Consider the following 27,151-nt stretch of genomic DNA (forward strand, 5'->3'; position numbering starts at 1 on the left):
TATCAATTCTCGAGAAAAGGGATGTATTCATTAAAGTATAGCTGAACCAGGAACAGGGTCAAATGTTGTCCGAAATGAGAGAATTTCCACTAAACAGAGCGGTCCTATTAACGAACGACACAGGGTAATAGTAAGTTCGTACAGTCAAAGGCATAAGATTGGATACGAGAAGCCGGGAGGCAAAGCAGAAAGTAGTGAGCGTCAATTAGTCGGAAGGACTCGGAGTCAATAACATAACAGAAAACAAAGAAGGAAACTAGATTCACTGCAGGAGACTGTTAGTCGCTCGTTGCACATCATATGCATACTTCTCTAAAGCTTCCACCGCTTGACTTCGGCTGAAGCCCATAGCGGTGATCTGTTTGACGGCTTCAACATCATCCTCGCTTGCGGGAGATATAGTCCTATTCAAATCTTCCAAGGGAGGTGAAAGCAGAGGAGCAGGTTGCGCAGACTCTGAATTAGCATTTTTATTCTTCTTCTTTCCAAAGGGGAAGCGAATCTGCTGGTATTGAGATCAGAACATATTCATGGAATGATGCTAACACCTTACGCTCAGCTTCGAATGCTTCCCGGAGGTATCCTTCTTCTCATTGTCCTTAGATGATGTTGACGGTCTTGGAACGGGTGAACCCATGCGTATTGGTGGGGAGGTGGATCGAGCAGGCGACGTAGTACTATTTATTGAACGCCGCGATGAAACTGTATCAACGGTCCTGGGCGATGTTGGTCCGGATGCGGACGAAAAAGGTTTTGGACTCTGGACACCCGTTGAGTTGAATGTGCTGGTACCGGCCGGCAGACCAAGGGAAGGCTCAAGGTTGAGATTTGGGCCAGTATCGAAAGTGGCAAATGCATCATCAAATGTAGGTTGAGGGGACTCTACCCCTGAAATGACACCGTTTGACGTAGGCGCGGACACAGCTCGCTGTGGCACGGTGGTTGCGCTTGGTGAGGCGAATATATCGTCGAAATTGGTGCTCGCGGCCTGAGCCGTCGGAGTGGCCGTTGTTTTTGAGGCAGAAAGTCCTGCCACAGAAGGCGAAGTGGGGTCAGGTTGGGTGGCCCCAGCTGCACCGAAATCAAAATTATCCTCAAAAGCATCAAAAGTAAATTGGCCCGGTATCGGGAGCGAAGGGGACGAAAAACCACTTAAGGTCTCATCAAAGGCATTAACGCCAGCAGTGGCGTTCTGTTTTGGCGGCTCTGTAAGTTGCACAGTCGTAGAGAGGGCGGGTGTGCCAGAAGCTACTTCGGGTACCTCCGAGATAGAGCCACCTTGTGAAGCAGGAACAATGCTCGATCCAAAGATATTGTCAAATGAATCTTTTGCTGGGCCCTGGTGTAGATTGTTTTGTTCCGTTGAGGCATCGGCATTCGCGTTGTGGTCCACCGCCAAACTTGTCCTCTTCTTGACCTCCTGTGCGACTTCAGACAGAGGCTTGTGATCGTCATTTGACTCATCGCTGTCGGATTCCTCAACTTCGACCTCCTGAAGATTTGTTTCTAGATCAGTTATAACGTGTGAACTGTCCTGCTTTTCTCCCGTTCTAGAATCGTCTGTGAGTGAAAATGTATTATCCACTGAGGGGAAGCGAGCTGTTGCGGTATTAGCAAGGTTCTCCGAACTTTCAGATAAGGATTCATGCTTGGAGGTCGACGGGGGCGTGACAAAATGTTCCGTGTCCGTTATGGTGGTCGGTGAAGCTGGAATTATCGTTGAGACTGTAGTTATTAGTGTTGAAAAGTAGAGAATTACCTTCGTCAGCCTCTCTTGGGGTTGCATCTCCATTGACGTGTATTGGCTTGCTTTCCTCCTGGTTGGGGTTTGACTCCTCGACTCCGAAGAAGTCATCGAAAGAAGACTTGGGTTCTGGCGTTGCTCGCATATTCTGGTCCTCAATTCGTCCGTTAGAAGGGGACGTTGTGCCAGTATTTAATGAAAGGAAGGGAGATTGTGACCGAGGGCTAGAAGAGTCGGATGGCATAGCCAATCGTTCGAAGGGATTATTGCTCTTGCCGAATGGCATTGGTTCAGGGGAGGCGGGCAATGGTTGGGCGGCCGCGATTGCAACAGAGTCCGGGGAAGTCGTCCTCCTGGGCTGAGGTTCTTCCACTGACATATTGAGTTGATTTTCCACCCCCTGTATCTCCTGTGTTATCGATCTAACTTCGGCGGTTGATTCTTCCAACTCTTTCTCCGCCTTAGCCTTTTCTGTTTCCTTGGTTAGCAGTTGCTTGCGAGCTATAGCAAGTCGCCCTTTCTGCTGTTTAGCCTCCTTCTTAGACTTTTCGACTTCGACCTTCAGCTCATCCGCTTGTTGGCCTGTCTCAATCATGCGTCTATGGAGATCCCTAGCTTCTTCCTTATCACGGAGGAGCGCTTGTTCAATCTCGGCCTTCTCTACCCTGATGGCACTAAGATTACTCTCGGAACGAATCAGATCTTCCCTTGATTTTTGAATTTCAGAGGATTGGGTAGCATGACGTTCCTTGAGCTGCGCCAGAAGTGTGGATTCTGTGTCATAGGCAGCCTTAGCTGAAGATAACTGAGTTTGGATAGCTGAAAGCTCAGCCGCCTGGCTAGCGAGAGTGCTTTCCAACTTCGCACGTTCGGCCTTGGCGGCTTCTAGAGACTTATTGGTAGATTGAAGTTGGTTCCTGGTATTGCCTAGTTCTGCACTTTGGTCTTGGAGCGGAGAGGTGGTCTGCGGCCGAACATCGTGGTCCCCGAGAAGATCATTGTTGACAACAGCTGAATGATTTTAGACTCAGAGTTACAGCTTGCGAGAACAAAGAGCTTACTGGAAGTGAATGGAGATGACGCAAAAGGGTCACTGGTAATGTTTCTGGGGGGTATGGTAGGGACAGCAGTTGCGCCGGTACTTTGTGGTCGTAGGACGGGCATGTTGCCGGTGATTTGTGGTGAAACAGCAGAAGTGGGAGGTGTATCGTCGAAATCGAGCAAATCACGAGGAGGCTCTGGCTGCGGTTGAGGTGGTGCTTGGAATATTGTAGATTGCGGTCGCATGGAAGGTGGTATCAGGGACGGAGGTAATTGCGTGGGGATGGGTTGACCTCTGAGTTTGTTCTTGATCAAGTGGTATGCAATAGCAAAGCCGTCTCGATTCAGACGACCATCGCTGTTAATGTCAGCCAGGTCCCTATTGAAAATAAGTAAGCATGACCTCTGGAAAAAAGAAAGTCAAACAAACCATATCTGAGCAAGATCCTCGCCAGGAAGCTGCGACTTGAGCATGAAGGGTACCGCAGCATCCCCTTCAATAAATCCAACCTTCTTAGTATCCAGTTCACCATCGAAGACGGCATCTGCCTCTGCTTTCTCGCTGGGAGTAACGTCCCAAACATCTTGACCATTTCCAAATGGGCCAGAAGCGGTTCTGAATCGAGCCGGGATATTAGGCGTCCGGCGTTGAGGTATAAAACCACTGTGGCTAGGTGAAAGAGACTGACTCTGGCCCGTACTCTGAGGCTGCAGTTGACCGAAGCTACCGCTCACGGGGCTGAAAGAGCCGCTGTTGCCAGATAAATGAGTGGCAACAGAAGTAAAGTTAGAAGATGAGCCTCCGGCTTGTTCGTATAGCCCAGGAGGGAGTGACGTTGGGACGAAAGCGATTTTCCGGGTCATCAAGCCTTGAATGAAATACATCGCAATAGTGAAGTCCGTAATGTCCAAAACACCACGATTCCGCGTGTCCGCCAAGTTCCTGAGCGGAGAGCTGAGACGCCGGAGCAGAAGAGTGGTGGCTACCCTACGCACCATATTTGCAACAATTGGTCCGTAGATAACTTGGACTTGAGAAATATATCGCGTGCTTTATCGCCTAGATAAGAATGTTTAAGAACTCATCATGACAACAGGTAAGAATATGCTCACCATTTAAAAGACCATTCATGGGGCCCGAGCGGTTAAAGATGTTCTGGAACTTAACCTTGTCCTGGGAGCTGATAGGAGGGAAATTAAGTGTAGGAGACATTGGCATTGACGAGCCAGTCGTCTGTTGTTGAACGATGCTGTAGCCGTCAATGGTTGGGAGAGGAGCAACTGTTCAAATTTTAGTAACAGAGGAGGCGTGGAGCGTAAAGGGCTAACGTTTGGTGAGAAGGGCGGTGGAAACCTTCTCGCCATTCTGCGCATGAGCGATAAGACGAACGGCTTTCGCGGCACCCTTCTTTGAAAGCCAACCATTGTTCTCTTCGTCTGCAATGTTCCAGATCTCACCCAGGACTGACCCCGGTAACTTGGCACCGCTGAAAACCTGAACGGCGACTTCACCATTGAGAATCCCAAGTTTCTGCTGGTCTGCGCGAGCAAAGATTTGGTTTACAAGCCCAAGCTCGGCGGGGGTGGCGGTGAAAGGGGCGGACATGGTGTCCAGTCGGGAGGAAGGGATGATACAGCGACCCCAAGTTGACAGTGGACCTGCCCAATCATCCCACGTCCCCACACTCGAGTCACGTGGCATAAACGCGACTTCGTGCTCTTCCTTCCTCGCCACCCACCATGGAACAAGTCACTTCCTCCCTCGCCCCATCTCGCTCTTCGGCCAAGCCTAGTGTCCAAAATTCCACCCAGCAAACAGCTGGCAGCGTGGCGAAACGGTACGTCCCCATCCCCGGTCGCGCTGCACGGTATACTTACCTCTCAACGTAGACTCTCCAACGAGCTGATGACCTTGATGGTATGTTCCTGCGCACTTCGTCACACAACCCCTCACCTTATCTGCTCAATCCAGATGTCTTCTTCTCCCGGAATTGTACGACATGCACAAATCCCTGCTTGCCCCGCCAAGCTTATTCCTTTTGTAGTCCGCGTTTCCAAAAAATGATGGCAATCTGTTCGAATGGGCGGGCACGATCGAGGGCCCTGCAGAGACAGTAAGCCGTAATGCTGCTGACTGACTAAATGCCAACTCAGTATTTTCTAGGTCTATGCTGGCCTGGTTTTCAAAATTTCAATCTCCTTCCCGCCAAATTATCCATACGTCGCTCCTTCTATCAAGTTCGAGACGCCCTGTTTCCATCCCAACTTTGATATCAGCAGTGGTGCTATTTGTCTGGATATCTTACAGGTAAGTCGATAGAATGCAGGCTTTGTGTACATTCCCGACATCCTCACTTTCGACAGGATAAATGGTCAGCTGTATATAGTGTGCAAACCATTCTATTGTCCCTTCAATCCCTCCTCGGCGGTATGTGACATCGACTCGTGCATGAACTTTTTTTAAAAAACAGCAAACCCTTGCTAGAACCCAACAATGCTTCGCCTCTGAATTCCGAGGCAGCATCGCTCTGGAGCAATCCAGAAGGTATGTTATCGGTGCCTTAGCTTCGAGAAAGATCTGACTTGCAGTCTAGCTTTCAAAGCCCAACTCATGAAGCATTATCGTCCGATTAACAGTGACTCTGCCTAATAGCTTTCCACTTATATCATTGGGAGTGGCCATCACCTCACTTGTCAGATACATTTGCATGTTAACTCTAACTACTTCAATACATGTTGTAAGGAATATATTGAGTGGACAACAACCTGCAGGGAAACAGTCAGTAAGACAAGGAACTAAGCCAATGAAAGCATACGAGGTCAGGTAATCGATGTGTATCAACAAGCACTCTACCCGCCTCCATATTGTACACAAGGAGGCTTTGGTATGGATAAAGAGCAATCATGTCCGCCCATCGAGGATAATTTCATCAAGAAAAATTGCGCAAAACAAAGACTCACTCTGCATCATCTACCTCAAGAATGCATCGAACAAAAACTGAAAAGCAAAAGTTAGCGCAGTGCAATGAAAAGCGACACAGAAAGAATCAGACAAGGCTGAAATCGATAAAGCATTCTTCATTGAAAACTCGGAATGTGGTAAAGTATGGTATATTATTGATCATCACTGACAAAATGGGTAAGGAAAGTCGGCACTTACAAGTCTATTCGGAAGAAACGGTTCCTGCCAACGAAACTCGCGAAAGGAGTGGAAAGAAAACGGGAATGAAAAAGAGACAGACGCGAATTTATTCGAGTTGGTAGCACGTGACAAAAACAACCGAGACTCGATTGAATGTCCGACAACATACATCAGTGCTAGATATCGTGCTTATCTCGCAAGAAAATATGCAATCACTTCTCCGTTGGTCTCTTGAAAATTCCAGCCCCCAGGATGGCTCCTCTTCAGGTGACGGAGCTGTCGCGTCGAGACGAGAATTGGATCCTGGAATCATTGATATGATCTTGGGAAAGCCGGATGCGGTACAGCTGAAGGAGGACGTCTCTGTGGCGGTCGACGCGGAAAGAAGTGAAGACGACCGTCTAGCCGCGCTCGACCATATGGAAATGGTGCGTTTGAAATTCCTTTCTTTTTGATTGATGGTAGTATAGCTGTGCGCACAGCTCGTCGAAAACATAGATAACGCGAATGGTATAATCCCCCGTATTTTTCGAGTGGATTGCTAATTGAACAATGTCAATGGTACAGATCTTAAAAAACTGGATCTGTGGCAACCGTTGTTGTCTTTGTTGGACTCGACGTCATCATCAACGGAAATCAAAGTACAAGTTCTTTGGGTCTTAGGCACGGCTCTGCAGAACAACCCGGCTGCTCAAGATGTGGTCCGTCGTTTCTTTTCGTAAGAATGATCAACTGCCGCTCATTCAATCCGCAGTATTTGGCTTACAAACCCCTGCCTACACTACTTGGTTTTCTGACACCTTCTCCTTCCACCACTGTTGCCACTAGAGCAAAAGCCTTATACACACTCTCCGGTTTACTGAAACACAATGCGCCAGCCGTGAAGGAACTGGATAATCCGGAACTTGGGGGCTGGGTTCAGCTTCGCGGAGCTCTACAAGGTATATCCCATCGAATTTCACCGATTCTTGTTATCATAACCCCACTAGACCCAGAAATCTCAGTGCGCAGGAAGACCGCGTTTCTTCTCAACTCTCTTATACTGCCCACCAACCCAAATCCTGTAGCAGCTCACCAAAGTACACCCCGCTTGATCGCTCCACCAACCAATGCGACCACGGACAGTATACCCAGTGCAACTGTGGAATCTGCTTCAATTATAGGACCTACAACATCTATGTCGACAATGTCAACAACCCCGGCTGAATCGCACTCGGCCGGAGACTCTCAGAATGGCCCAGTCCACCCAAACTCTCATGACGCTTACTTGAAGGACCCCTCGCGAACTGACACCTCCACGGCGTCTCTTGAAGCCTTTGATAGGTATAATATAGTGGGAGCGGTGATATCATCGGTAGTGGATCCAGTGCCTTTTGGCCAGGATGGAGAAAATGATAAGTCTGACGCTGATTATGAAGAAAAAGCCATGCAGTACGTTTTCGATCCAATGCTGATTCTGTGGATATCGCTCTGATCGTTGTTCTGCAAGTCTACTCCACGCCTATGCTGTACAGTGCGGTAGATCGTTCGTGGACGAGGACAAGAGGACACTTCGGCAATGGATCGAAAAAGAGGCTGCTGCGGATTCGCATGTAGCGGAACGGTGGAATTTCTCACTTTCCGACCTCGATAGTTTAAGACGGAGATTAAGCTGAGCGCTTACTATCGATCTATCTTATCTGCACAGAAGAAGTTTCTCTGCTTTAGTCAGTCCTCTCACAATAAAAGTTGGGCGGTAAGGCCGTCAATCTCTGAATATAAGATTAGCCGAACAGTGGCTGCTGTTTGGGGACACGCGCCAGATGCTATATATGGAATGATGTATGAACTTTTACGGCTCACCTTACGGGGGTACAAATCTCATCGTGAGACTACTTGACAACCACCCTGTTTTGGTTTTCCCGAAAAGTTGGATCGGAAAACTTAATTACCTTTTGACTGTCATTCTCCACCATCTTACTTTTCCAGCTTGAATACTCGACTTTACCATTGTGGCCCGGACATAGCTTCCAAACACTGGCTGTTTGGGAAGAGCCACTTCTTGAAGATTCATTCACGTGAGTAGTGTGCTCTTGGAATTTGCAGACAATAATATTGAAATGAACGGCAAAAATTTAGATCCTGCAGAATTCGTTGTTATGCCACGTAGGCCACCACCTAGCTCATTGCGATTGGTTTCGGGGCCATTACCAACTCGGCAGTACGTTAAACAACCCTTAAACGAGCTCCACTGATGATCCTCGTTATTATAGAGTGTCTAAGCACGCGATGCCATCTGTTCCCAAACCCACGTTGCTAGTACCGGTCACTACTTCACGCAAGCAAATTCCCTGTTTACGACCAGCACTCTCAGCGGAGTTGCCGTTGTTGGAAGTCAACAAGATGCAAAGTACAGATGCAGGATCAGCGTTATGCGTCGAGACCCGAAGGGGACCGTGGGATCATTCCGGCAGCATTCCGGTTGTTTTTGACGTGGAAAAACTTATTATGCCGTTGAAACCGGTGGCATTACGCCCTTGAAGGCAAACTTTGACCAATGCTGGCATTGGACTCATGCAAGTTGGGCAGAATGTGAACATTGTGAAGCTCACCCGAGTCGAAGGCAAAGGCCCTTTACATCAGCGAGCGGCGTGACTGTGACTGTGACTGGGAGCTGATGCCCTTGTTCGATTCCAAGGGGGGTTAATAGGGAGACTAGCTGGTAGAGGTGGCGAATGTACATACTACACGTAGGCGTAGAACTGAGCGCATGAGCGCATGAGCAGACGACCGACGTGTGAGAGAGGGAGTAGAAAGCGTGACGCGGTAAGAGGGGAACCTGGGAGAACGGGTGACTGGTGGCTATTCGGCCAAGTGAATTTACATCTCTTGTTTTCCAACTACCCCTACCGCCAGTTTCTTTCTTCTCTCCCCCCGAGTGACGACAGATTCCAGGTCAACCACTCCTTCCTAGTCATGACTAGCTCTCCACCAGATATCTCTACCCTCTCGCTCGCTTCCCAGCAACGTATTCATGACGCTTATGATTACGACGGCAACGCCGCATCCAGGCCACCGTACCATTTCAACACCACCCAGGGCCTCCAACAATCTTCTTATAATCCCATCTCAAGTTTAGCTCCCTCTCCTCTCAAGAGTAAGTCTGCCCTTCGTGCCGGTCTACCCTCTGTAAGTCCCCCATTTTTCTGATCCTCACCGATGACTCCATCTCACCCTCTCCCAATAGCAATGGCTCGACAATAACCAGCCCGATAGCCGCTCTTTGTCCCCGCATAACAATTCTGACTTTTCCTCCGCTGGCGGTTCTCCTCCTATGGGTCATTCTAGTACTCCCATGTCGGTTGTCGCTCCGCCCCAAAACTCCGACGATGAGATAATTCCGACTGCCATAGTCATCAAGAATATACCATTCAATGTCAAACGAGAAACCCTTCTCAGTATAATAGTCAGTTGTCCCTGTCTCCTCTGCCTCATGTTGATATGCTGAAGAATTTTCTCAGGAATCGCTTTCGATTCCTACCCCCTATGCATTCAACTATCACTTGGACCAAGCTGGTTCATTCCGGGGCCTGGCGTTTGCTAATTTCCGCCAGTCGGCCGACGCTGATGCAGTTGTCGCTGCCTTAAACGGCTTTGATGTACAAGGGAGGAAACTCAGAGTTGAATACAAGAAGGTACTACAAGCCGGAGAAAAAGAGAGAATTGAAAGAGAAAAGGCCATTCGCAGGATGCGTTCCATGCAACTTGAAAAAGAGGCCCAACAACAAAACAACCTCAACCAGCTTTACGAGGACTATGGATCGGTCATAAATTCGGCATTCAACCCTCCGCATACATTTTCTTCGACCTATCAAAGTCAATATTCTCCGCCATCCATGCCGACGCCTCAGTTTAACTTGGGTATGAATTCTGCCCCCGGTATTCCACAGCCATCTACCACTCCGGCCTCCGACAAGACAACAAATGAACTTGATATGAATGACGCCTCTACTTTGGAAATCTACTCTAGAATTCTGGTTTTCAAGGAAGATCCCATGCGAGATGAACTTGCGTTCTCGAGGACACTGACTCCCAAGCAGCGTAGAGTGGTCCACCTTGTAGCACAGAAACTCGGTGTCTACCACTATTCCATTGGAGAAGGCGAGGAACGTTACGCGGTTGTGACTCGCATTGACCCTCAAAAAGTAGGTTCAATCAACAATTTTCGATGGGTCGATCATTTGTTAACTGCATTTGGCAATTTAGCAGCAATCTGCGCAAAGGGCTCCACATACACTTTCCCGTGCACCCTCTGCTTATCTTACTCAACCCCCACCACCTCCTTCTACTGCGCAGTCGTTGCGAGTGAAAAAATCTATGCCGGACATGAAGACTCTTCATTCACAGGCGCCTAGACTTCATCCACGTGCTTCAAATGGTAACATTCGCGAGGGTTATGCAACAATCGCTTCACCTTCACGCCGAGTCTCCACTGGCTTCAGCTCTCTATTTTCTAATGGGAGCCCCTTCAGTGGAAGTTCCGTCCCCCCGGTCCCGAGTCTCCCATCCTCTATTGGTTCGGCTCCCCCAAATGGCAATGGCAATAGCGGTCACGAAACCCTGAGCAACGTTGTTCGGCAACCCCGCGGACCTGGAGTCGGAGGATTCCAAAGGAGGGAGAGCAGGACGGCTCTCGGAGAAAGCATTCAAACAAGAGGTGTGCTCGATGCTACGACTTACGAGCCGCTAGAAGTCTGATCGTATGAGTGGATGCAGGTCGCTCGGACAGCCTTACAGGAGACGATGGGCGTGGCAATTGATTGTGAAGCATTCGTACTATAATCAAGATGAAGTGTCCTCGTGTTCCTTTCGCCTTTTTGGCAATTGCTTCATTCATTTTCTTTTCTGCTTTTGGAATGCTACCCCATCCTATTAGGGTATCTTCTGTATTTTTGCGTTTCGGTTTTGGTTGTTTCGCCTTGGCATCTTTGATCTGTATGCTTGTCGTGACATTTGTTTAGGCCAGGCAAGACGGCCTCATTTTTACGCGTTTACTTGATCTTGGCCTGGCCCTTTCTACTTTCATTTCTTAAATGGAATTACTCGGCAAAATCTCTCACTATACTATACATACGCTGCTTGTTAAATCTATGCTCTTTCTTACCGCTTTAGACACACCATTTTTCACCACCATCAATGATGCAAGCTCGAGTATCCTTGTCTCGAATCCTAGGCGAATTACTACCGGAAAAATTAGCAACACCATCTCCACAAGGATTGTGTACCGCTAGCGAGTCTATACTTGAGCGGTTACGGGGTCATGTACTCAAAAGTGGTACGTATGTAGGAACATTAGAGGGAAATATTATGTTATGTCACTAAGGCGTAGCGGTAGGGCTGATAAAACATGATTCTCTCATCGGGTCACAGGTTCAAACGTTAGTCGATGACTTGAAATTGGTCCCTATTATCAATTTATCATTCCCATCGGTAAAAATTTCCATTTCCTTTGGTGCTTTTCGGCGTCCCCTGGTGCCTTCTCTGGTATCCTAGATATGGATACCTTTGTCCGTAACCTTCCGCAACCTTCCGTAGCTCACCTGTTATTAGTACATTTCACTGGGGAAATTTTGCGTTGCGGATTTTTCCGGTGGTGCCCTGGGTCCAATCAACAGTGACCGGTAGCACTTCCAGAAATAGAAGTCGGTTCTACAAAAAAATCAAGTTTAGAACTTGAATGCAAAGAATGCCTGGATCTGCCATCGCGCATGCTGCTGTATTCACCGCCGGCGCTTTGCTCGGGGGAGGTATAGCTGTTGCCGTCTCGAGCAAGAAAAATCAACAGCATCCTGTTCTTCCTACGAGAGTTGCGCCTGTACCGACGACTTCTGGATTACAACAGGAACAACAAGTTAGTGTACAGCCGAGGTTTGTGGGTACGGATGTTATTCCGGTTTCTGCTTTGAGGTATGGGAATCCTGGTGAGTGGTATCGATTTCTTTTTGTGTGGTTGATATTGGGTGTTGAATGTGTGGGGCGTTATAAAGGGCCCATAGCGGATTTTATACAGAGACAGGCGTATGTGGCTGCTTATGATCGAAGACTGAGGCATCCAGCTTGGGTATGTTCACGCGAAAGATACCTTGACTTAGTCTTTATTGATTATTGGTTTTTCGTTAGACCGCTGAACACCTTACACTTGCATCGTTGGGCAAGTCGCGTGTAACACCACCAGAGGAAAACAGTGGTGGTGATAGATCCAACTCGGCATTCAAAGAAGATGACTCGTTACCTGTCGCGTTTCGTTCAAAATTGTCAGATTACTTTAGAAGTGGGTATGACCGGGGACATATGTAAGTTGTTTCTCTTGTTTGTTTGTAGATGAATATTAACCTAGAGACGTCTTTGTAACAGGGTGCCGGCTGCGGATGCGAAGATGTCGCAGGTATTGTTTTCATGTGTGGCCTTGAGGGATGCAACTATCGCTTACAGCAGATGTAGGAGGCCATGAATGAGACTTTTTATATGTCCAATATCGCACCACAAGTTGGGGATGGGTTTAACAGACATTGCACGGTCTTTTCTTCTTCTTTTGTTATTAATCCCTCTGAAATTCTCTCATGTAGATTGGGCCTATCTAGAAGATTGGTGTCGTCGCCTTACTGGGACCTTCCAAGACGTCTATGTCTTTACCGTACCTCTCTATCTTCCCAAGAAGGATGTAGATGGTAAATGGCGTGTGGTATGTTTGCTCATTTCTTGTTTTTTTAAAAAATATGGGCGTTGACGAAATGCGCGAAAAGACTCATGAAGTTATCGGGAATCCACCCAATGTTTCTGTACCAACACATTTTGCAAAGGTAGTGCTAGCGTCGAAACCCTCTTCGCCTTTAACTCCCGATCAACTGGAAGTCTCTACGGGAGCGTTTGTCCTCCCAAACTCGGTGATTGCAGATGATGCGCCGCTGACAAGTTTTGTTGTACCCGGTAAAGTTATAAAAAATTTAATATGATTTTTATTACTGAAGAATTGGACAGTGGATGCTGTTGAACGCGCTGCTGGCTTGACCCTTTTCTCTGATCAAATCAAATTGGGCTCCAAGCACATTTGCCAGACGACAAAATGTGAAGTTATCGTGAGGAGATTCGACGACGCGCGGAAGAACGTCAAGAGGATCACTGGACCCAAATCATAGTAGAATCTCTAGGTTCTTGATATACTCGGTGGTAATATTAGAAGTTGGGGGATGTTTGATAATAGAATAATTAATCCAAAGCGAGGTTCAGAAGTCTGAGAGCATATCCTTTACGTTTTGCCAATACTCCTTGTCGACTCGTTGTTCAATCTCTTGTTTTGTTAGCCATGCAAAATCTTGAATGCCTTCTGCTGGTTGCACTTGGCCGGCCATTATATGAGCTTTGTAGAAAAATACGACATGCTGTAGAAGTGTTAGTTATTTGCTACTATGAGTTATCAAGGCATACCTCGGGGGTAGATGGATCGGGCTGAGGGGGCTTGTAAACGCCAATGGGATTTCGACTGACTACCCAGGTGTCCATATACTCTCCACACTCGGCTTCGAGGTCTTTTTGGGCAGCCTGAGAGGGATTATCAGCATTGGCAGAGCGGTCCCTGAAGTGATGACCGACCTGGTGCAAAAAGTCACCCTTTTCAATTCCTCCTTGAGGAAAGCGCCATAGGTCTCTATCACCGTCTCTCGACCTTAGAAGAAGATAAAGGTTGCGCTCTCCTGCCCTGTCGAGACTTTTAACGTCTCCTGACTTGTCTGAGGGATGTTCTCTTGGAGCCAAAGACTCGCCCTCGCCCTCCTGCTGAGCTAGCAGCTTGACGGCAGCCTTGTCTGCTTCTTCCTTTGCCTGGTCCTGGTAGTCATCCTGCGCATAGGTGGGACCGAAAGCAGCTTGCTCTCTGTCTTTTTCTTCGAGGTTATAGCGTGTCTCTAGCAGAGAGCCCTGTTTGAAATAAAAGTCATAGGGAAAGGGCTGGTGGAGGGCGCGACGAATGCGGGCTTGGTAGGCGTAATAGGCTTTTTCAAAGGGGGTTGGAGAGGGGGTGAGGATGGGCGAGCGGTTGAGGACGATGGCTGCTGACAGACGGGGCTTGACGGGCCGGCGAGGAGCCTCTGTGGCAAAGGCCCTCGAGCGCGAGGAGAGGGCGCGCAGCATTAATCGACTGCACCCACGGGATCACTCACAACTTTATGCTGCCCCGTCACGTGCCTCGCCCTCCAATGCTCATCTCCAACCCATATCTCGACGACCATTCCACAAAGATACGCAACAAAAATGTCCCCTGGGATGTATGTTTCCTCTCTCTTCTCTTTCTTGAAACCGTGTACCAACATCTCCTCAGGCATACCAGCGCGCAGATCTGATCACCGTTGAGGAACTGGGTTTGATCAAGAAAGTCGACCGCCAGCCTCGCTCGCGCGTCGAGTCGGTCTTGTTGTCCGAGGGCAGCACATACGTGCATCTCTACCTCGGCCTACTCAAGAAGGTCACTCGCACCGATACACAACAGTGTCTCCTCGTATGGATCACCGACGCACTTGCAGGTACGCCTACACTGAACTCCATCTCGCTTGCTGATGGTACCACAGATCATGAGGAACGCATACCATTATTCTTCCAAACTAGTTCAATCGACTCGGACTTGCCCTATCAACCCTTATTGAGGTATCTGCACTTTTCCTTCGCCGCTGTAATCTGGACCTTGAGATGCCACCAGATCCCTCGATGTGCAAGACGAATTCATCCAATTGAAAGCAGCACAGATCTTGACCATGCTTTTGAGGTCAGTTCATATAGTTACACTACAGTGTCACTCCTCACATCTTTCTAGTAACGAAAAATCCGACGCCTTGAATCAACATCTACAGACTTTCTTACAGACCCTTGCGCAATTGGTATCGAGTACAACACAGCACAAGCGTGATGTTGGTGTCCAATGCCTTGAATGCCTGTTGGCGCGGCCAACAGTCCGTCAGGCAGTTTGGGCACATCCTGCCATTATTCCTCGGTACGTAGAATAACTTTTCAGCCGCCAGCTTTTCCAAGAACCCTGGTGCACAGGCTACTTGATATCTTGAAGCAGAATCCAGGACCGCAAATGAGCTATCAGGTCGCATTCTGCTTCTGGCTCTTGACTTTTGAACAGAATGTCGCAGAACAACTCGACCAGTACGCCCTTGCCTAGTCATTTGTGTTTACAGGCTCATTTTATGTTAGGAAGTATGATGTCATTCCGGTCCTAGTCGAAGTGGCAAAGACCGCAAAGGAGAAAGTCATTCGTGTTATTGTTGCTGCCTTCCGGGTATGCATTGCCCACCGTTTTCAATATCCCTTCTTATCGGAGAGTTTTATGACAGAATCTTGTTACAAAGGCACCGGAAGCCAACCTCCCTGCAATGCTTGTCGGGCAATTACTGCCCTTTGCTCGTCATCTCTCGCAACGCAAATTCTCCGACGAAGATATTCTCGAGGATGTGCAATTCCTGAAGGAGGAACTTACAGTCCACTTCCAGAATCTCACGTGAGTGGTTTACATTATAACCTAGGGGAGGGGGACAAGGATTAATCCAAATTGAATAGAACGTACGACGAATACACGTCAGAATTGGCGTCTGGTCATTTGTCATGGACACCTGTTCATGAATCAGACGAGTTTTGGAAGGAGAATGCGGTCAAATTGAATGACAAGGAACATGAACAACTCAAGTATGTTCCTGGAGAATATACAAGTCTTTGATTGACTAACTCGCTATGATGTAGGAAATTAATTAATCTCCTACGATCCTCTGATGATCCCAACATTCTTGCCATTGCTGCCAATGATGTTGGACAATATGTGAAACACTATGAACGCGGAAAGAAGTAAGCATAACATCTTATCGAGGTCCAATGGCTGATCTCATCGTTATAGGTTCGTGACAGATATGGGTGGAAAGGATCGTGTCATGGAGCTGATGGCGCACACGAACCCTGAGGTGAGGTACCGAGCACTCTTGTCTGTTCAACAACTTGTTAGTCAGTCGTGGATTGTTGCTTAATAAATCTTTCTTCTATCCAAATACAATAACTCTCCTATACATCTGAGCAACTAAGTTGTATTTTAGTTGCATACAAGTATCTCTGCAACGATATTGTATTCCTTCACGATATGTGCCTTTCTTTTCTCGCTCTGCGGATTTCGATGGGTTTGAATCGCGAGCGCGGTAGGCTGCGAAGACCCCTCCTGTGACGACGACGACGTTGTTGCTTCTCCCTCTCCAAGATAGAGCACCCGCAACCCCCCAACATTATGAAACCCTGCACTAAGAGGGATATATGCCACTTCGAAATCACTAGATGAATACAGTTGCGGTAGAGGTTGACTTTCTTGTATGCTAGAGTCGAAAGAATCGATAGATGAAGTGGAAGGATGAGAAGTATGAATTGGAGAAGATGTTGATGACGATGCTGGATGAGGAGGTATGAGTCGCGACGTAAATACTAAAGGGGGTAGACTGAGCGAGGAAGCGCCTATAGGCACAACCGAGCTTGAGCAACTGTTATTTTCATCTGCCACTAGAGGATACGGTGATGGATAAATAACAGCGTCTTCTTCTTCTTCTCCAGGAAATCCACTCAAAGCCACTTCACCAAGACTTTCCTGACGAGGTGTCAACCCGAGCAGTTTTTGACGTGCAAGTGGATAATTGAACATCCCAGGGCCTTGAGGAACCCCGGGTGTACCTCTACCTGATACAGCAGTGGGCGTAGAGAAACCGGAACTGAGTACCGAGAGAGTTTTGCGTGGACTTGTCAATTCAGCTGGTATCTGTGTTGGTGCTAATGGAGAGAGGGGTTGTCCTTGCGAACTTTGCAATGGGAGGCCCGACATAGGAGAGAGAGCCATACGCGGAGTATTATACCCACTTTCACTTCCTTTTCCTGCACCCAAATTGGTGTTGAGTGTGCGAGTTGGTCCTGAAGCAGTAGAACCACGGTTAACGGAGTGAAGAACGTGCTGTATGGCAAAAAGATGTGGACGAGCTGCTAATCCAGGAGATGTCGTATTGACATGCAAAGTCAATCTGAGCGTGAAGGGTTCTTCAACTTTGGTGGAGGACGGGAGAGGCTCTCGAAGGGTCAGATGCACTTGAAAATTGGAAATCGGCGTGGTTGGTTGTTGAGACTGTATGCCGGGGGTGGGTGACTGCAAATGACGTGGAGGTGGCGTATTCGGTCGAGAATGTGGGCCTGGTGATTGGGGTCGAGAAGGTATTGGTGCGGAGACACGCTTGAGGTACGGGGGAACAGCAGATACGGGATGTGAATGTTGTGGCTGCTGTGATGAAGGTCCAGGATTGATGAGAGGGATACGACGGGTGAGCATGCTCGTGAGTAGGCGCCCAGGTTCACCATACGATGATCTCCAAACGATATTCAGTCTTCCCAGAGGAAAAATACTTCCAGGTGGATGGACAGCAAGAGGGCGCAAAGCAGCAGTGGAAGTCGGGGAAAGGATGAATATGTATTGTCGTACGTCCTGGGGATTGACGAGAGCAATGGGTCCAGAGAAGATAGACTGACCATTTGATGTGAAATTTGGATCCTGAACTTGCCATTCCTCGGTCGGCTCAAAGGAAAGACGTTCAAAATGCATAGTATCTTGAGTGACATTTTGGATGTGTATTTCGAGAAAGATCTTTTCCCGTTCTTCTGGACTTAGTAGAGCCGTTGGTGACCGTACTGGATGTACTTTGGTCTTGACGGCAAGGGGGTTAGTAACCTGGTATTAACACAATTTAAGGAAAAGCGATATCTGATGGAGAAAGACACGAACGATGAATTTATAGAACTTGCGAAAGGTCGCAAGTGCTGGATCCTTGGGGTCCTCGCTTGCACCTGCAATGGGCCTGACATTGGGAGGCAGGCGATAAGTGACCGTGCAAGCCAATACATGCTGGCCAAGTTCCTTGATCTCGTTGCTCACGATGAGTTCGAGTGTGTCTCCAGAGGAGAGAGTTCTGCCTTGCGGTTCCTGGGTGAGGAAGAGCAGCGTCTTGGAGGTGACTGTCTGCATTTCTATGCGAACGCGGATAGAATCGACGGAGAAGGTTGCTTCATTGTTGACACAGAGACAGCCGGAGAAGGTCTGACCGAGCTGGATGGTGCCAAAGGAGGGGGGGAGGGTGAGGAGGTCGGAGGCGTGTGTGAGGTCGCGGAGGGTCTTGGGGTGGCCTGGGAGGGGAGAAGAGCCCTGGAGGGAGAGGATGGAGGCGGAGGCGTGCGCGGAGAAATGGGGCGAGGAGGAGAAGAAGGGGTGCCAGGCGGGCGCGACTTCGGGACGCTTGCAGACAATAAGCAGGCTGTTATTGTGAGGGGGAGAGACATACAGAAAGACGGATGACCTTGAGGCTCAGCAGATGCTCGGCAGCAGACATCGTGGTTCACTTCTATTTACTTACTACACTTTTCTAATTGACTTGCCCACAGCGCCGCACCCACTGTGCTCGTCAGCTGGAACACAAGCCCAGCGACCGGCACCATCCCCAGCACCAGCCCTACCCCGCCAAAAGCCGTATACTGTGCCTCTCGCGCCTTCACAAAAGCCTCCCTCTCCGCCTTCTCCCAGCCCTTCAGCTCAAAATACCGTGCATGGTAACCAGGCCCCTGTTTCTTCCCGTTGTACGCCAGAAACATCGCCGTGCCGACTCCTGGAATTAGATTCAGAGGCAGAGACGCCAGATATCGCATGACGCCTTCTCTCCCAAGTCCATCCACGACCTTATCAATATTGACCTCTTTGCCGAGCAGTCTCGTCTTTGGCCCGCGGTCACGGATCTCTCGTCCTCTTGCCACAAGTTGCTCATGTCCCTTCATAACCAACACCTGGTCGACTGGAGTCTGCATTAATATCAGTCCCTTTGCACTTTAGCTACCAACGCACAGATTCGGTCTTGCGCCTTGGCCAACATCATCGGCTTCCCAATAATCCAAATCAGCACATAAGCCTCTCCCATAACCATCACCGCTGCACCTATCGGCGCCAAGAATCCCATAAACATCGCACACAATATCATCTGCGGCGCATACGCGAAGAATATCAAGCCAACAACGACCCCCACTGAGAAAACAAGTGACTTAGCGAGCACTGGGATCACAGGCTCATACAGATTTGGATGTGTAGCAAAGTAGGAAATTCCGAGGATCGGGTAGGCCCAAGTTCTCGAAAGAACCGCGTCTCTGGAAACAACTGCAAGCTCGGAGAGCCTTTCAACGACAGTAGCCCGTATTTGTTCCATTGAGTGGTGGAGGATTGAGTACAGAAACGAAATATTAAGCGACTGGGTGTATGTAGTGTATGCCAGACCTATGACGTCACGAAACCCGTTTCAAAACTCCCTTTAGCTCCCTGTTCTTCCGCTCCAGTTCGTCTACGCGTCTACTAGCCTCTCCAAGCTTCCGTAGTAAGAACCGTTCTCGTTCACGAATGCTCCTTCGCCTACCCGTCAGCCAGTTCAGCCATCCGCCATCTAAATCCTCCACATTTTTGAGTTGCACCAGCTCGTCTTCGTATTTATGTATTGTGGTGTCGAGCGCACTGAGCTGCTTCTCATGAATGCCAATTTCTTGAGTAACTCGAAATATATCGTCTTTCGCAAGGTGCTCGAATGCCCATCGGAATACCGGTTTCCCGGGACGAATTACTGAGGGCCGTCCCTCAAACGTTCCAATGGTGATCAGCTCTGCATTCTCCATTCCCCGCAGCGCGTCCTCGTTCCCTTTGAACGGGAAATTAATCAGAATATCGTAGTACGACACCTATGCGAAAATCAATAACAGAATCTCCATTCTATACATCTGACAAACCTCGGACTTGGTAGACAAAGCTTTGACGACGGTCCACGCCTGGTCTCGTGTCCAGGGCTTTCCCTGGCCATCGTCCACATCGTCACCAAATGCACTGTTCCTGAGTTCACTGACAGCGCGCGATATTATTTCTTCCACTGCAACTTGCACTGACTGACCATTTCGAACTTTGTGTATCACCTGAATTCCCGTTGAGCAAGTTTCCAAAACTAAACAAAGTGGTACTTACGCTTTCCAGGTCACTTGCACGTCCACCAAGTCGTTGCAGGCACTGAACCTCGTCCTCCGTAAACGCTACGTTTGCGTTATCTCCTAGCTTTTGTTTCACAAAAGCCAGCGAACTTGCAGGATCGGCATCGTACAAGGCGATGGAATTCAAAGGTTTCGATACGATGGCTAAGATGATCGAAGTGAGTAACCCCACGCAGTACATACTCAGTGCTCACCCTTTGCAAGCCTTCTTGAATTTTCTCTATTATCGCTGATAACTATAACGTGCGCAACCTGATTCTCGGCCAGTGTTCCTGCCCATTGTGCTAGCGTGTTTAGTATCTTTTCTCGACTGTTTGGGGTTGCTGTCAGTCCGATTCCACTGATAGCCCTGGAATCAAAGTTCCGAATGATAACAATGGGTAACGCGCTGATAGCTTCAGTATCAAATTCGGCCTTCCTCTTTCTCGCATCCTGGTCGCCTTGTTGGCTCGCCGATTGTTGCTTCTCACTTTGAATGTCCTTTTCCTCATCGATGCCGATGTCATTCGCGTCCCAGGGCTCATCTCCCATTCCTAGCTCGGACATCACCCCGTTTCCAGCAACACAGTCCAGTCTTCCGTCGTGCCATGTGCCATTCATAATTTTTCGTTGCCGAAGTCTCATCTCTTCCTCTGCTTCACTGACACGTAGCTCCTCTAAAGCATTCTTCTGAGCATCGCGTCTGCGAGATGCATATACCCGTTGTAATGCCGTTCCAACGACAGTCAAAACTTGTTGCATTTCATCTGAAAGGGAGCTGACGATACCAGCTGTGGAATATAAGCTTTACAGGACCCGAGCTGAAATTCAGCACTAACTTTTTTGTCCAATCAACCCCACAGAAGCCAAGTCTATGAGTGAACTCATAGAATTGAGAAACGTGAACATGGGCCAATATCCTGTCTGTCTGGCCAGTGCCCCGACAATCTGCGAGTCCGAGGAAGCTTTGAGTAGTACATTGCAGTCTATTACGAGAACAGTGCGATCGAGTTTTGATACTAACGGTTCGATCAGAGCGTATTTTCCGCTGCCTTGGGGACCATGGACAAATGCGATCGTGCTAGGTGTGTCAGTGAGGTAGGCTTTAATAGCCTTCTTCGCTTCTAACCGCTCCTTCCAGCCTTCCTCTGCCGTCGCCACTTCCGAGACTGGAGCAGTGTCGTGAAAGTAATCAAGGGCGTTGCGCCGAAGCCACTGGTATAATTTGTACTCTTTTCTGAAATTAGAACCAATATATATGAGGGAAAAGTAATGACGTACCTTGGTAATCAAACCAGTTTTCAAGCTTGCCTTGAACCATGAGGGAGCGTATAGGGTCAAAGATCTATAAATGATATGAGCTCAATAGAGTGTGCCAGGGAAGTGACTGACTGTATAAGTCAATGATCCGAGCAGAAATAGAATTAAGGGAATAGTAAATCGGGGATGAGAACCGAACCAGCCACGGACGGCATGGGCTTGAATGGGTTTAAGATAACTGAGGCGAATCACGGTTCCATCGACATTGAAACTGTGTAAGACGTTGCGTGCAATGGCGGATGAGAGAGGTCTAGAGAATCTAAGGGTCGCCGAACGCAACGAGCCCGACGGTACAGGTCCTGGTGCGGAGAGGTCAAAGATGCGACCGTATGGCTGACTAGTTCAAGTTTCGCTTTTTGGTAGAAGGGACTGGGAACATACTCGAAAAAGCTGATAGAGCTTCTGCTCATGTACATCTGGACCTTCGAACGTGACCTTGAGAATCGGAGAGGCAAACCTGCTAAGGTCCTATGTATCTCGCAGGACCATCAGTCAATAAACCCACTCTGCAACACTAACAAACCTACCTCTTTCCAAGGTGTGCCTTTGACAAGCCAGACGTTGCCTTCACCTAGACCAGTCCAAGACGGGAGGGATCCATGCTTCCTTAACTGGTCGCGGATGGCTTGCTCTACGGGCTCGTTGGATGGCGTGTAGCTGAACTTGACAAAGACTCCGCCATCCTTGGGCTGAGGTTCGACTGCGAGGAGACGAAAGTTGTGGGTGGAGAGCCTGTTGAGACGGTCTTGGAGGTCACTGAGGAGAGAGGGCGAGCGCAGGCGGCCAAAGTAGTGGCGGAAGCTAGAGGAGAATCAGCAGGAGAAGAATAGAATGATAGTAAAAGACAGACTCCCAACGGCCGAGCTGGACGGGGTAGACAGAGTCGACAAAGAGCCAGGCCTGGATGCGGCGGGAGAGAGCAAGTGACATCAAGGAGAGATGTGACGTCACGCGCTTCCCTGTACTTGGCTTCGATGGACTCGGACGACGAGAACGAGCTCAACGCCTTTTTCCATTTCTTCGCCACTTTTACCCTTTCACACCCAGTCACTGCTCCCGCAGACCTCAGCGACGGCGCCGCACTCTCAGATGTCCTCGCCATCGCGTATGTCTCCTCACCCCTAGCTTCGTCCTTCTCTGGCTTACCCGTTCACAGAGATCCTAGCTACTTCAAGACAACATGGCCCTCGTCTGACAGCTGGGTCATCAGACTCTCCGCCCTCAAGAAACTCTACCGCTTGATGACCCAGTACTTCGCCGATGTCCTTCAAAAACCCACTAGGAGCCTCGATGTCCCCGACCTGCAAGCCATCGCCAAGGACAACGACGTCCATGCCCTTCTCATCATGTGCAGATTGACTATCGCCATCGGTGTGCAATGCGAGAAAAACAAAGAATTCATCGACAAGATTCAAGGTCTCAATGAGGGAGATCAGCATTGCCTCATGCGAGCAATAGAACAGGTTCGACGACAACCTCATTGCGACGACCTCCCCCAACTCCTCGGTCTAATGTGACCACCTTCTAGGTAATGGCCAAGATTTCAAATACTCAAGGATACGTAGATCCATCCGAGTCTAGCATGACAGAGTAGGCACCCCACCTACCTTATGCTTTATTATCCACACTCAGGGAAAACTCAGGGATGATCATTATTATCGCATTCAATCAGAACGAAGTGCCATTCATTTGGAAAAGGAGACCCTAGAAAAGGTTTATCAGGCTCTCTTAGAAGAACATCGAACTCTCCAGACTTCCTACGACGACGCTCTCTCGGAAAAGGAGGACGCCCTGGCTCAGTTGCGTCAGTCAAAGCGGGATGCAGAAACAAGAAGAAATGAAAAGGCCGATGTCATGATGCGTACAGAGATGGATAGACTCCGTACAGATTTGTATGTTTTCTCGCTCATCCACAAAAATGAGGCTGATGGTGACGCAGACAGAAGAGTGAAGATAATCTTGCAATGGCAGAGTCAGAAATAGACAAGCATACACACCTTGTCAATGAACTCACCAAAAAGAATGATGAGCTCCAAGTAAAGGCTGACGAAGCCGCTCGCCTGAAAGATCAAGTGGACGAGTACGTCCTTTTACATGTAGTTTGATATCAACCTGCCGACCCTCGTCTCAGATACCGACACGCAGCTGACAAGTTACAAAAGACGGAGAACGTCATGGAAAAGTACAAGAAGAAACTTCAAGAAGGAGCAGATCTGCGCCAGAGTGTTAAAGTGCGCCTCATTTTTCCCGAGATCTGATTTGTATACGCATTCTCAACCATACATTGCAGGCCCTTGAAAAGCAGAATGCCGACCTCGTCGATAAAAATGCTACTCTAGAAGAGGAGTATCGCAGAGTTGCCGCTTTTAAGCCTCTCATGGAGTCTTATAAAAATCAAATATCCGACTTAGAGACCAGGAGCTCTCAGCGATTACAAGAGATTGATACCCTCAAGTTCGAACTTGAACAAGCCAGAACGAAGCTCAGGATCGTCGAGGAAGGACGTGCCAAGGATCGAGATACTATGGAACTGTACCAAGAGCGCGTGAAGGAGCTGGAAGCAGCGACAATAGGTACCAGGCCTATAAGGCAAGCACGCAGAGAGTCGGATATTACAATGGAGGGAATAAGCCCATCCACTCCATCTGCAGAAGGACCAGATGGAGAGGATCAGGAATTCGAAGACGATGGCGGTGTGCAGGGCTTGGGTGGCGAGTTGGACGATGCGTTGACTGGGACCACCATGACCGACTTGAAGCTGCAAATCAGGAAGCTGCAGAGGGAGTTGGAGAGCGTGAAGAAAAACGAGGCTGATGCGAGTCGTTTGTTAGTTTTGGAAAACTTGCTCGAAGACGCAAATCGCATGAAGACAAGATATGAGAATGACTATTTAGCTGCGCATCGAGAAAAATTGATTTTACAAAGAGATCTAGAAGAGATCAGAAGCGGCAAATCGATGGGTGACGGGTGAGTGCTTGATTGTGCTCATTGAATACATTACTGATCGGCACTTGTAGTGCTGAGGCTGCGATTGCGCTGAGGCAGAGGCTAAATGAGACTATTGAGCAACTGGAAGAGCTAAGGAAAGAGCATGCTGAACTTGAAGTCAAATCTGATACACTTGACAAAGAGTTGACCATTGCCAAGTCGAATCGTGAGTTCCGCTAGGCTTCAATCGCCACAATTCTCATTCTCCTTTTACAGTCAATCTAGTCAACAAAGACCAGCTGGATATTCTTGCCAGTTTGCGTGAGTCTGTCAACGAGGATAAAGCAGAACTAGAAGCGGACGTCGAAAAGTTGAAGAAGGTCAATAAGGAATTGAGCGAAAAGAATAGGATGCAGTTGGAACAAGTAAACGTTTTGTTGCTTGACAAAGTGAACATGCAGAGCGAAAATATCGGGCATCGAGAGAAGATGCTGCAGCGGGAGAGAGATTTCGGTGATTTGCGAGCTGTAATGTCTGGAAAAGATCTTCCAGAGGACATCAAAGCCCGTTTACTGGCGTTACATGAAGAGAATCTCGTTCTCAAGGAGAATTATAAGACAACCAATGAGAAACTCATCAAAGCTCGACAGGTACGAGTGATTTTTCGTTAGAGTAACCTCTACCTGATCATACCCGTTCAGTTCATTAAAGAACAAGACAAGCTTTTCAAGGAAGAGCATGCTGCAACTGCTGGCTCTATACCGGTAATCAAACAAATTTTGTAAGTTGTGCATGAGTGCTGAAAATTTTCCAGGCCAATGCATTTGAGGAGGCGGAGGCAAGCTTCCGTTCGCAAATCAAGATTCTTGAAGAAGAGATTGAACGTCAGAAAACTCTCTCGCGAGAACGGACGAAGCGATATTGTCGTGAACAAGAGATCATGTTAAGCATGATTCATCTCGAAGGAATGAAGAAAGCTCGGCAACATGTCGGCTCCTCGCTAAAGCCCTCCCCGACCGCATGGCTGCCTTCACTCCGCAACACTGTGAGGAACGTTCTCGAACTTTTGAGGTTAATATACTGATTGAAATTTGCAGAGAAGTTATGTCCTTGAGCGGTAGCCGGCCCCGTTGGGACCTGTGGCCAACTCACACATATTTACCGTATTTGTATTCACCCTTTGCATTTTTTCAATACCCTAGGATACCTCCCACTCACGACTTACTATGATGATGCACTATTTTTTTCACGAGTCATATGATAGCTGTGTGTGGGACTAAAACTCCCGGTTTCTATAAACAATCAGATTCAATACTTCCAATATTCCTGGCCAGGTGTATTAAGACCTTGTCTCTCCTCAGAGTCTTTCTTTCTCGCTGGTTTGGTTGCATGCACTTGTCGCATTGACTGCAGGTTACAACCGTGTTTCTTCTTGTTTGTCGCAAAACAATGTGACAACGTGACAGCAGTGAGGTGCGTGACTGCATGCACTTTGTTCTGAAATTTCCAGGTCACCTCGCTCGTCATCGTTGATGGCGTCCCCGGCGACTCCACTTGGCGGGCGCCATAGGCGCAGGCAGGCCAATAAACGACAACCCCTCACTCGCTCAAATACTCTCTTCGGTGCGATCAAGAACATCGTTACGGCGCCACTTTCCTGGTTCGCAAGTACCGATGACTTTGAGGACACGAGGGACGATACGGGCAAGCGTAGACGGTTGACTACCGTACCTACCGAATCAACGTTGGATGAGGATGAGAGTGCGCCTCGAACTAAACGTATGAGGTTGCATAGCCCTCCTCGAGAGTTGCAACGGGAAGGAGCGTATCTCGAGCCGCCATCTTCAATGTTCCAACAACCTCCCTCCATCGGCCGCTCAGCTTCGACGGGCATCCAGCCCAAAGATTTTCATTCTCACGCTTTGGGGGCTACTTCATATGTACGCTCTACACTCTCGCCCCTTCGTAATCTGTCCATCTCGCGAACGATGTCGATTGACCCACCGCCGCGCCCGCAGACTCAAGATGGAGGTGCTTTCCAAAGCCAACGCCCATTGTCTTCTCACCAGGACGGAGATTCGTCGATGGAATCGATTCATGCGCTACCGTTGTCCTCCGCTCCCACAGTGCCATCGTTCCCTCGCACATCTCATTCTATGCCTCGTGATCTGTCGATGCCTTATTCTCGCCCTGCATTTCGGATGCGTACTTCTCTTACGCCTCAGCCAGCACAGATACAGCGGGAAAGGTCGGAGCCTCCTTCAGTGCAGCTACTAAGAACCCATCCTACTTTTGTCAAACCTCCACCTCTCCAGGAAGAGGATTCTATGGGCTCTACCGAGGCAGCACCTACCCTAGGTTCATTTGTAGACTCTGTGCGCCATGTATGTGGGTCTAAATGATCGCATTTTCCCTCCTATATAACACGCTCTCTTTTGTAGACTCAGTCACCTGTTAGGCAACATGGCTCTATCTTATATGGTGGAAAGCCACAAGCAGAAGCCAAACTAGGTGAGTATTCAAATCTAAAATCAAATGTCGCTTTTTTTTCTTACACTGATGTAGAAGCAACCCGCGGTCAGAGGGCTTTGCATGAGTTGGAAATTTACAAGACACCTCTTGTACCTACGAGACTGCGAAGTAGTCACGCATCGATCACAGGCGTTCCTGATCTGTTCAAGCCTCGTCGTAAATTGGTACTCATGAAGGATGAACAACGTGGTTCTGATCGTAAGCTCGGACGTAAGGAAGTAGTATCTCCAGAAAAAAATGATACAAAACCGTATGCTGGTGAAGGTGGTATAAAGAAGATGCTTGCCAAGCGGAAGTTAGAGCTAGAGGAGGATGAGGAGGTGGATCGACCGGAGGAAGCCGCGAAAGAAAGGGCA

At 48.5% G+C, this 27,151-nt stretch overlaps 11 protein-coding genes across 11 annotated transcripts; 7 read left to right on the forward strand and 4 right to left on the reverse strand.

Annotated features, from left to right (window-relative positions):
* Positions 1-262: 262 nt before the first annotated feature.
* AGABI2DRAFT_115317 (hypothetical protein) lies at positions 263-4,391 on the reverse strand (the record flags this gene model as incomplete). The annotated part of the gene is made up of 8 exons (XM_006458243.1): positions 263-505; positions 554-1,707; positions 1,760-2,755; positions 2,806-3,164; positions 3,216-3,728; positions 3,782-3,845; positions 3,899-4,066; positions 4,115-4,391. The coding sequence occupies 8 exons, from the start codon at positions 4,389-4,391 to the stop codon at positions 263-265; spliced, it is 3,774 nt and encodes a 1,257-aa protein (XP_006458306.1).
* Positions 4,392-4,502: 111 nt separating this feature from the next.
* Positions 4,503-5,556, forward strand: AGABI2DRAFT_190649 (hypothetical protein). The gene is made up of 8 exons (XM_006458244.1): positions 4,503-4,623; positions 4,676-4,703; positions 4,758-4,778; positions 4,831-4,899; positions 4,950-5,093; positions 5,150-5,213; positions 5,271-5,330; positions 5,380-5,556. The coding sequence occupies exons 1-8, from the start codon at positions 4,526-4,528 to the stop codon at positions 5,433-5,435; spliced, it is 540 nt and encodes a 179-aa protein (XP_006458307.1). The 5' UTR covers positions 4,503-4,525; the 3' UTR covers positions 5,436-5,556.
* Positions 5,557-6,105: 549 nt separating this feature from the next.
* AGABI2DRAFT_190650 (hypothetical protein) lies at positions 6,106-7,684 on the forward strand. Its single transcript, XM_006458245.1, has 6 exons — positions 6,106-6,355; positions 6,410-6,437; positions 6,495-6,628; positions 6,682-6,868; positions 6,917-7,358; positions 7,417-7,684. Exons 1-6 carry the CDS (start codon positions 6,134-6,136, stop codon positions 7,580-7,582), a joined length of 1,179 nt encoding a protein of 392 aa, XP_006458308.1. The 5' UTR covers positions 6,106-6,133; the 3' UTR covers positions 7,583-7,684.
* Positions 7,685-7,866: 182 nt separating this feature from the next.
* Positions 7,867-8,695, forward strand: AGABI2DRAFT_190651 (hypothetical protein). The gene is made up of 3 exons (XM_006458246.1): positions 7,867-7,984; positions 8,046-8,127; positions 8,180-8,695. Exons 2-3 carry the CDS (start codon positions 8,066-8,068, stop codon positions 8,445-8,447), a joined length of 330 nt encoding a protein of 109 aa, XP_006458309.1. The 5' UTR covers positions 7,867-7,984; positions 8,046-8,065; the 3' UTR covers positions 8,448-8,695.
* Positions 8,696-8,882: 187 nt separating this feature from the next.
* AGABI2DRAFT_64178 (hypothetical protein) lies at positions 8,883-10,664 on the forward strand (the record flags this gene model as incomplete). Its single annotated transcript, XM_006458247.1, has 4 exons — positions 8,883-9,095; positions 9,154-9,372; positions 9,428-10,111; positions 10,173-10,664. 4 exons carry the CDS (start codon positions 8,883-8,885, stop codon positions 10,662-10,664), a joined length of 1,608 nt encoding a protein of 535 aa, XP_006458310.1.
* Positions 10,665-11,619: 955 nt separating this feature from the next.
* On the forward strand, positions 11,620-14,090 carry AGABI2DRAFT_190653 (hypothetical protein). The gene is made up of 10 exons (XM_006458248.1): positions 11,620-11,887; positions 11,954-12,027; positions 12,087-12,259; positions 12,321-12,351; positions 12,408-12,477; positions 12,533-12,648; positions 12,710-12,893; positions 12,945-13,345; positions 13,392-13,505; positions 13,557-14,090. Exons 1-8 carry the CDS (start codon positions 11,644-11,646, stop codon positions 13,100-13,102), a joined length of 1,050 nt encoding a protein of 349 aa, XP_006458311.1. The 5' UTR covers positions 11,620-11,643; the 3' UTR covers positions 13,103-13,345; positions 13,392-13,505; positions 13,557-14,090.
* A 68-nt stretch (positions 14,091-14,158) lies between these two features.
* AGABI2DRAFT_199848 (hypothetical protein) lies at positions 14,159-16,011 on the forward strand (the record flags this gene model as incomplete). Its single annotated transcript, XM_006458249.1, has 11 exons — positions 14,159-14,227; positions 14,281-14,482; positions 14,528-14,603; positions 14,656-14,721; positions 14,770-14,946; positions 15,000-15,107; positions 15,156-15,240; positions 15,296-15,459; positions 15,519-15,644; positions 15,699-15,800; positions 15,850-16,011. 11 exons carry the CDS (start codon positions 14,159-14,161, stop codon positions 15,974-15,976), a joined length of 1,302 nt encoding a protein of 433 aa, XP_006458312.1. The 3' UTR covers positions 15,977-16,011.
* Positions 16,012-16,038: 27 nt separating this feature from the next.
* AGABI2DRAFT_64546 (hypothetical protein) lies at positions 16,039-18,183 on the reverse strand (the record flags this gene model as incomplete). The annotated part of the gene is made up of 3 exons (XM_006458250.1): positions 16,039-16,778; positions 16,914-17,700; positions 17,755-18,183. Coding segments are annotated over 3 exons (1,956 nt in total), but the record flags the coding sequence as incomplete, so codon positions are not given.
* A 188-nt stretch (positions 18,184-18,371) lies between these two features.
* Positions 18,372-19,216, reverse strand: AGABI2DRAFT_65214 (hypothetical protein; the record flags this gene model as incomplete). The annotated part of the gene is made up of 2 exons (XM_006458251.1): positions 18,372-18,811; positions 18,862-19,216. 2 exons carry the CDS (start codon positions 19,214-19,216, stop codon positions 18,372-18,374), a joined length of 795 nt encoding a protein of 264 aa, XP_006458314.1.
* A 76-nt stretch (positions 19,217-19,292) lies between these two features.
* AGABI2DRAFT_64157 (hypothetical protein) lies at positions 19,293-22,265 on the reverse strand (the record flags this gene model as incomplete). The annotated part of the gene is made up of 10 exons (XM_006458252.1): positions 19,293-19,736; positions 19,785-19,964; positions 20,014-20,180; positions 20,231-20,806; positions 20,855-21,247; positions 21,297-21,360; positions 21,408-21,668; positions 21,717-21,803; positions 21,863-22,136; positions 22,186-22,265. 10 exons carry the CDS (start codon positions 22,263-22,265, stop codon positions 19,293-19,295), a joined length of 2,526 nt encoding a protein of 841 aa, XP_006458315.1.
* A 49-nt stretch (positions 22,266-22,314) lies between these two features.
* On the forward strand, positions 22,315-25,547 carry AGABI2DRAFT_176716 (hypothetical protein). The gene is made up of 12 exons (XM_006458253.1): positions 22,315-22,440; positions 22,492-22,798; positions 22,864-22,925; positions 22,979-23,227; positions 23,275-23,415; positions 23,467-23,566; positions 23,626-24,302; positions 24,353-24,489; positions 24,540-24,913; positions 24,965-25,027; positions 25,078-25,308; positions 25,361-25,547. Exons 2-12 carry the CDS (start codon positions 22,577-22,579, stop codon positions 25,382-25,384), a joined length of 2,280 nt encoding a protein of 759 aa, XP_006458316.1. The 5' UTR covers positions 22,315-22,440; positions 22,492-22,576; the 3' UTR covers positions 25,385-25,547.
* Positions 25,548-27,151: the final 1,604 nt, after the last annotated feature.

The sequence above is a fragment of the Agaricus bisporus genome (genome assembly GCF_000300575.1).
Source record: "Agaricus bisporus var. bisporus H97 unplaced genomic scaffold AGABI2scaffold_2, whole genome shotgun sequence".
Lineage (NCBI taxonomy): Eukaryota > Fungi > Basidiomycota > Agaricomycetes > Agaricales > Agaricaceae > Agaricus > Agaricus bisporus.

What these genes read in the sequence shown, in the direction of transcription:
- AGABI2DRAFT_190649 (XM_006458244.1), top strand. Translation starts at nt 4,526, where the DNA reads ATGGAACAAGTCACTTCCTCCCTCGCCCCATCTCGCTCTTCGGCCAAG. An exon ending in ACGAGCTGATGACCTTGATG is followed by an intron (nt 4,704 to 4,757) that starts GTATGTTCCTGC and finishes TGCTCAATCCAG; the next exon opens with ATGTCTTCTTCTCCCGGAAT. An exon ending in GCTCTGGAGCAATCCAGAAG is followed by an intron (nt 5,331 to 5,379) that starts GTATGTTATCGG and finishes CTTGCAGTCTAG; the next exon opens with CTTTCAAAGCCCAACTCATG.
- AGABI2DRAFT_190650 (XM_006458245.1), top strand. Translation starts at nt 6,134, where the DNA reads ATGCAATCACTTCTCCGTTGGTCTCTTGAAAATTCCAGCCCCCAGGAT. An exon ending in GCTTCGCGGAGCTCTACAAG is followed by an intron (nt 6,869 to 6,916) that starts GTATATCCCATC and finishes TAACCCCACTAG; the next exon opens with ACCCAGAAATCTCAGTGCGC. An exon ending in TATGAAGAAAAAGCCATGCA is followed by an intron (nt 7,359 to 7,416) that starts GTACGTTTTCGA and finishes TTGTTCTGCAAG; the next exon opens with TCTACTCCACGCCTATGCTG.
- AGABI2DRAFT_190651 (XM_006458246.1), top strand. Translation starts at nt 8,066, where the DNA reads ATGCCACGTAGGCCACCACCTAGCTCATTGCGATTGGTTTCGGGGCCA. An exon ending in GGGCCATTACCAACTCGGCA is followed by an intron (nt 8,128 to 8,179) that starts GTACGTTAAACA and finishes TCGTTATTATAG; the next exon opens with AGTGTCTAAGCACGCGATGC.
- AGABI2DRAFT_190653 (XM_006458248.1), top strand. Translation starts at nt 11,644, where the DNA reads ATGCAAAGAATGCCTGGATCTGCCATCGCGCATGCTGCTGTATTCACC. An exon ending in TTTGAGGTATGGGAATCCTG is followed by an intron (nt 11,888 to 11,953) that starts GTGAGTGGTATC and finishes GGCGTTATAAAG; the next exon opens with GGCCCATAGCGGATTTTATA. An exon ending in GACAAGTTTTGTTGTACCCG is followed by an intron (nt 12,894 to 12,944) that starts GTAAAGTTATAA and finishes AGAATTGGACAG; the next exon opens with TGGATGCTGTTGAACGCGCT.
- AGABI2DRAFT_176716 (XM_006458253.1), top strand. Translation starts at nt 22,577, where the DNA reads ATGACCCAGTACTTCGCCGATGTCCTTCAAAAACCCACTAGGAGCCTC. An exon ending in TCCGAGTCTAGCATGACAGA is followed by an intron (nt 22,926 to 22,978) that starts GTAGGCACCCCA and finishes GGGAAAACTCAG; the next exon opens with GGATGATCATTATTATCGCA. An exon ending in AACTCATCAAAGCTCGACAG is followed by an intron (nt 24,914 to 24,964) that starts GTACGAGTGATT and finishes ATACCCGTTCAG; the next exon opens with TTCATTAAAGAACAAGACAA.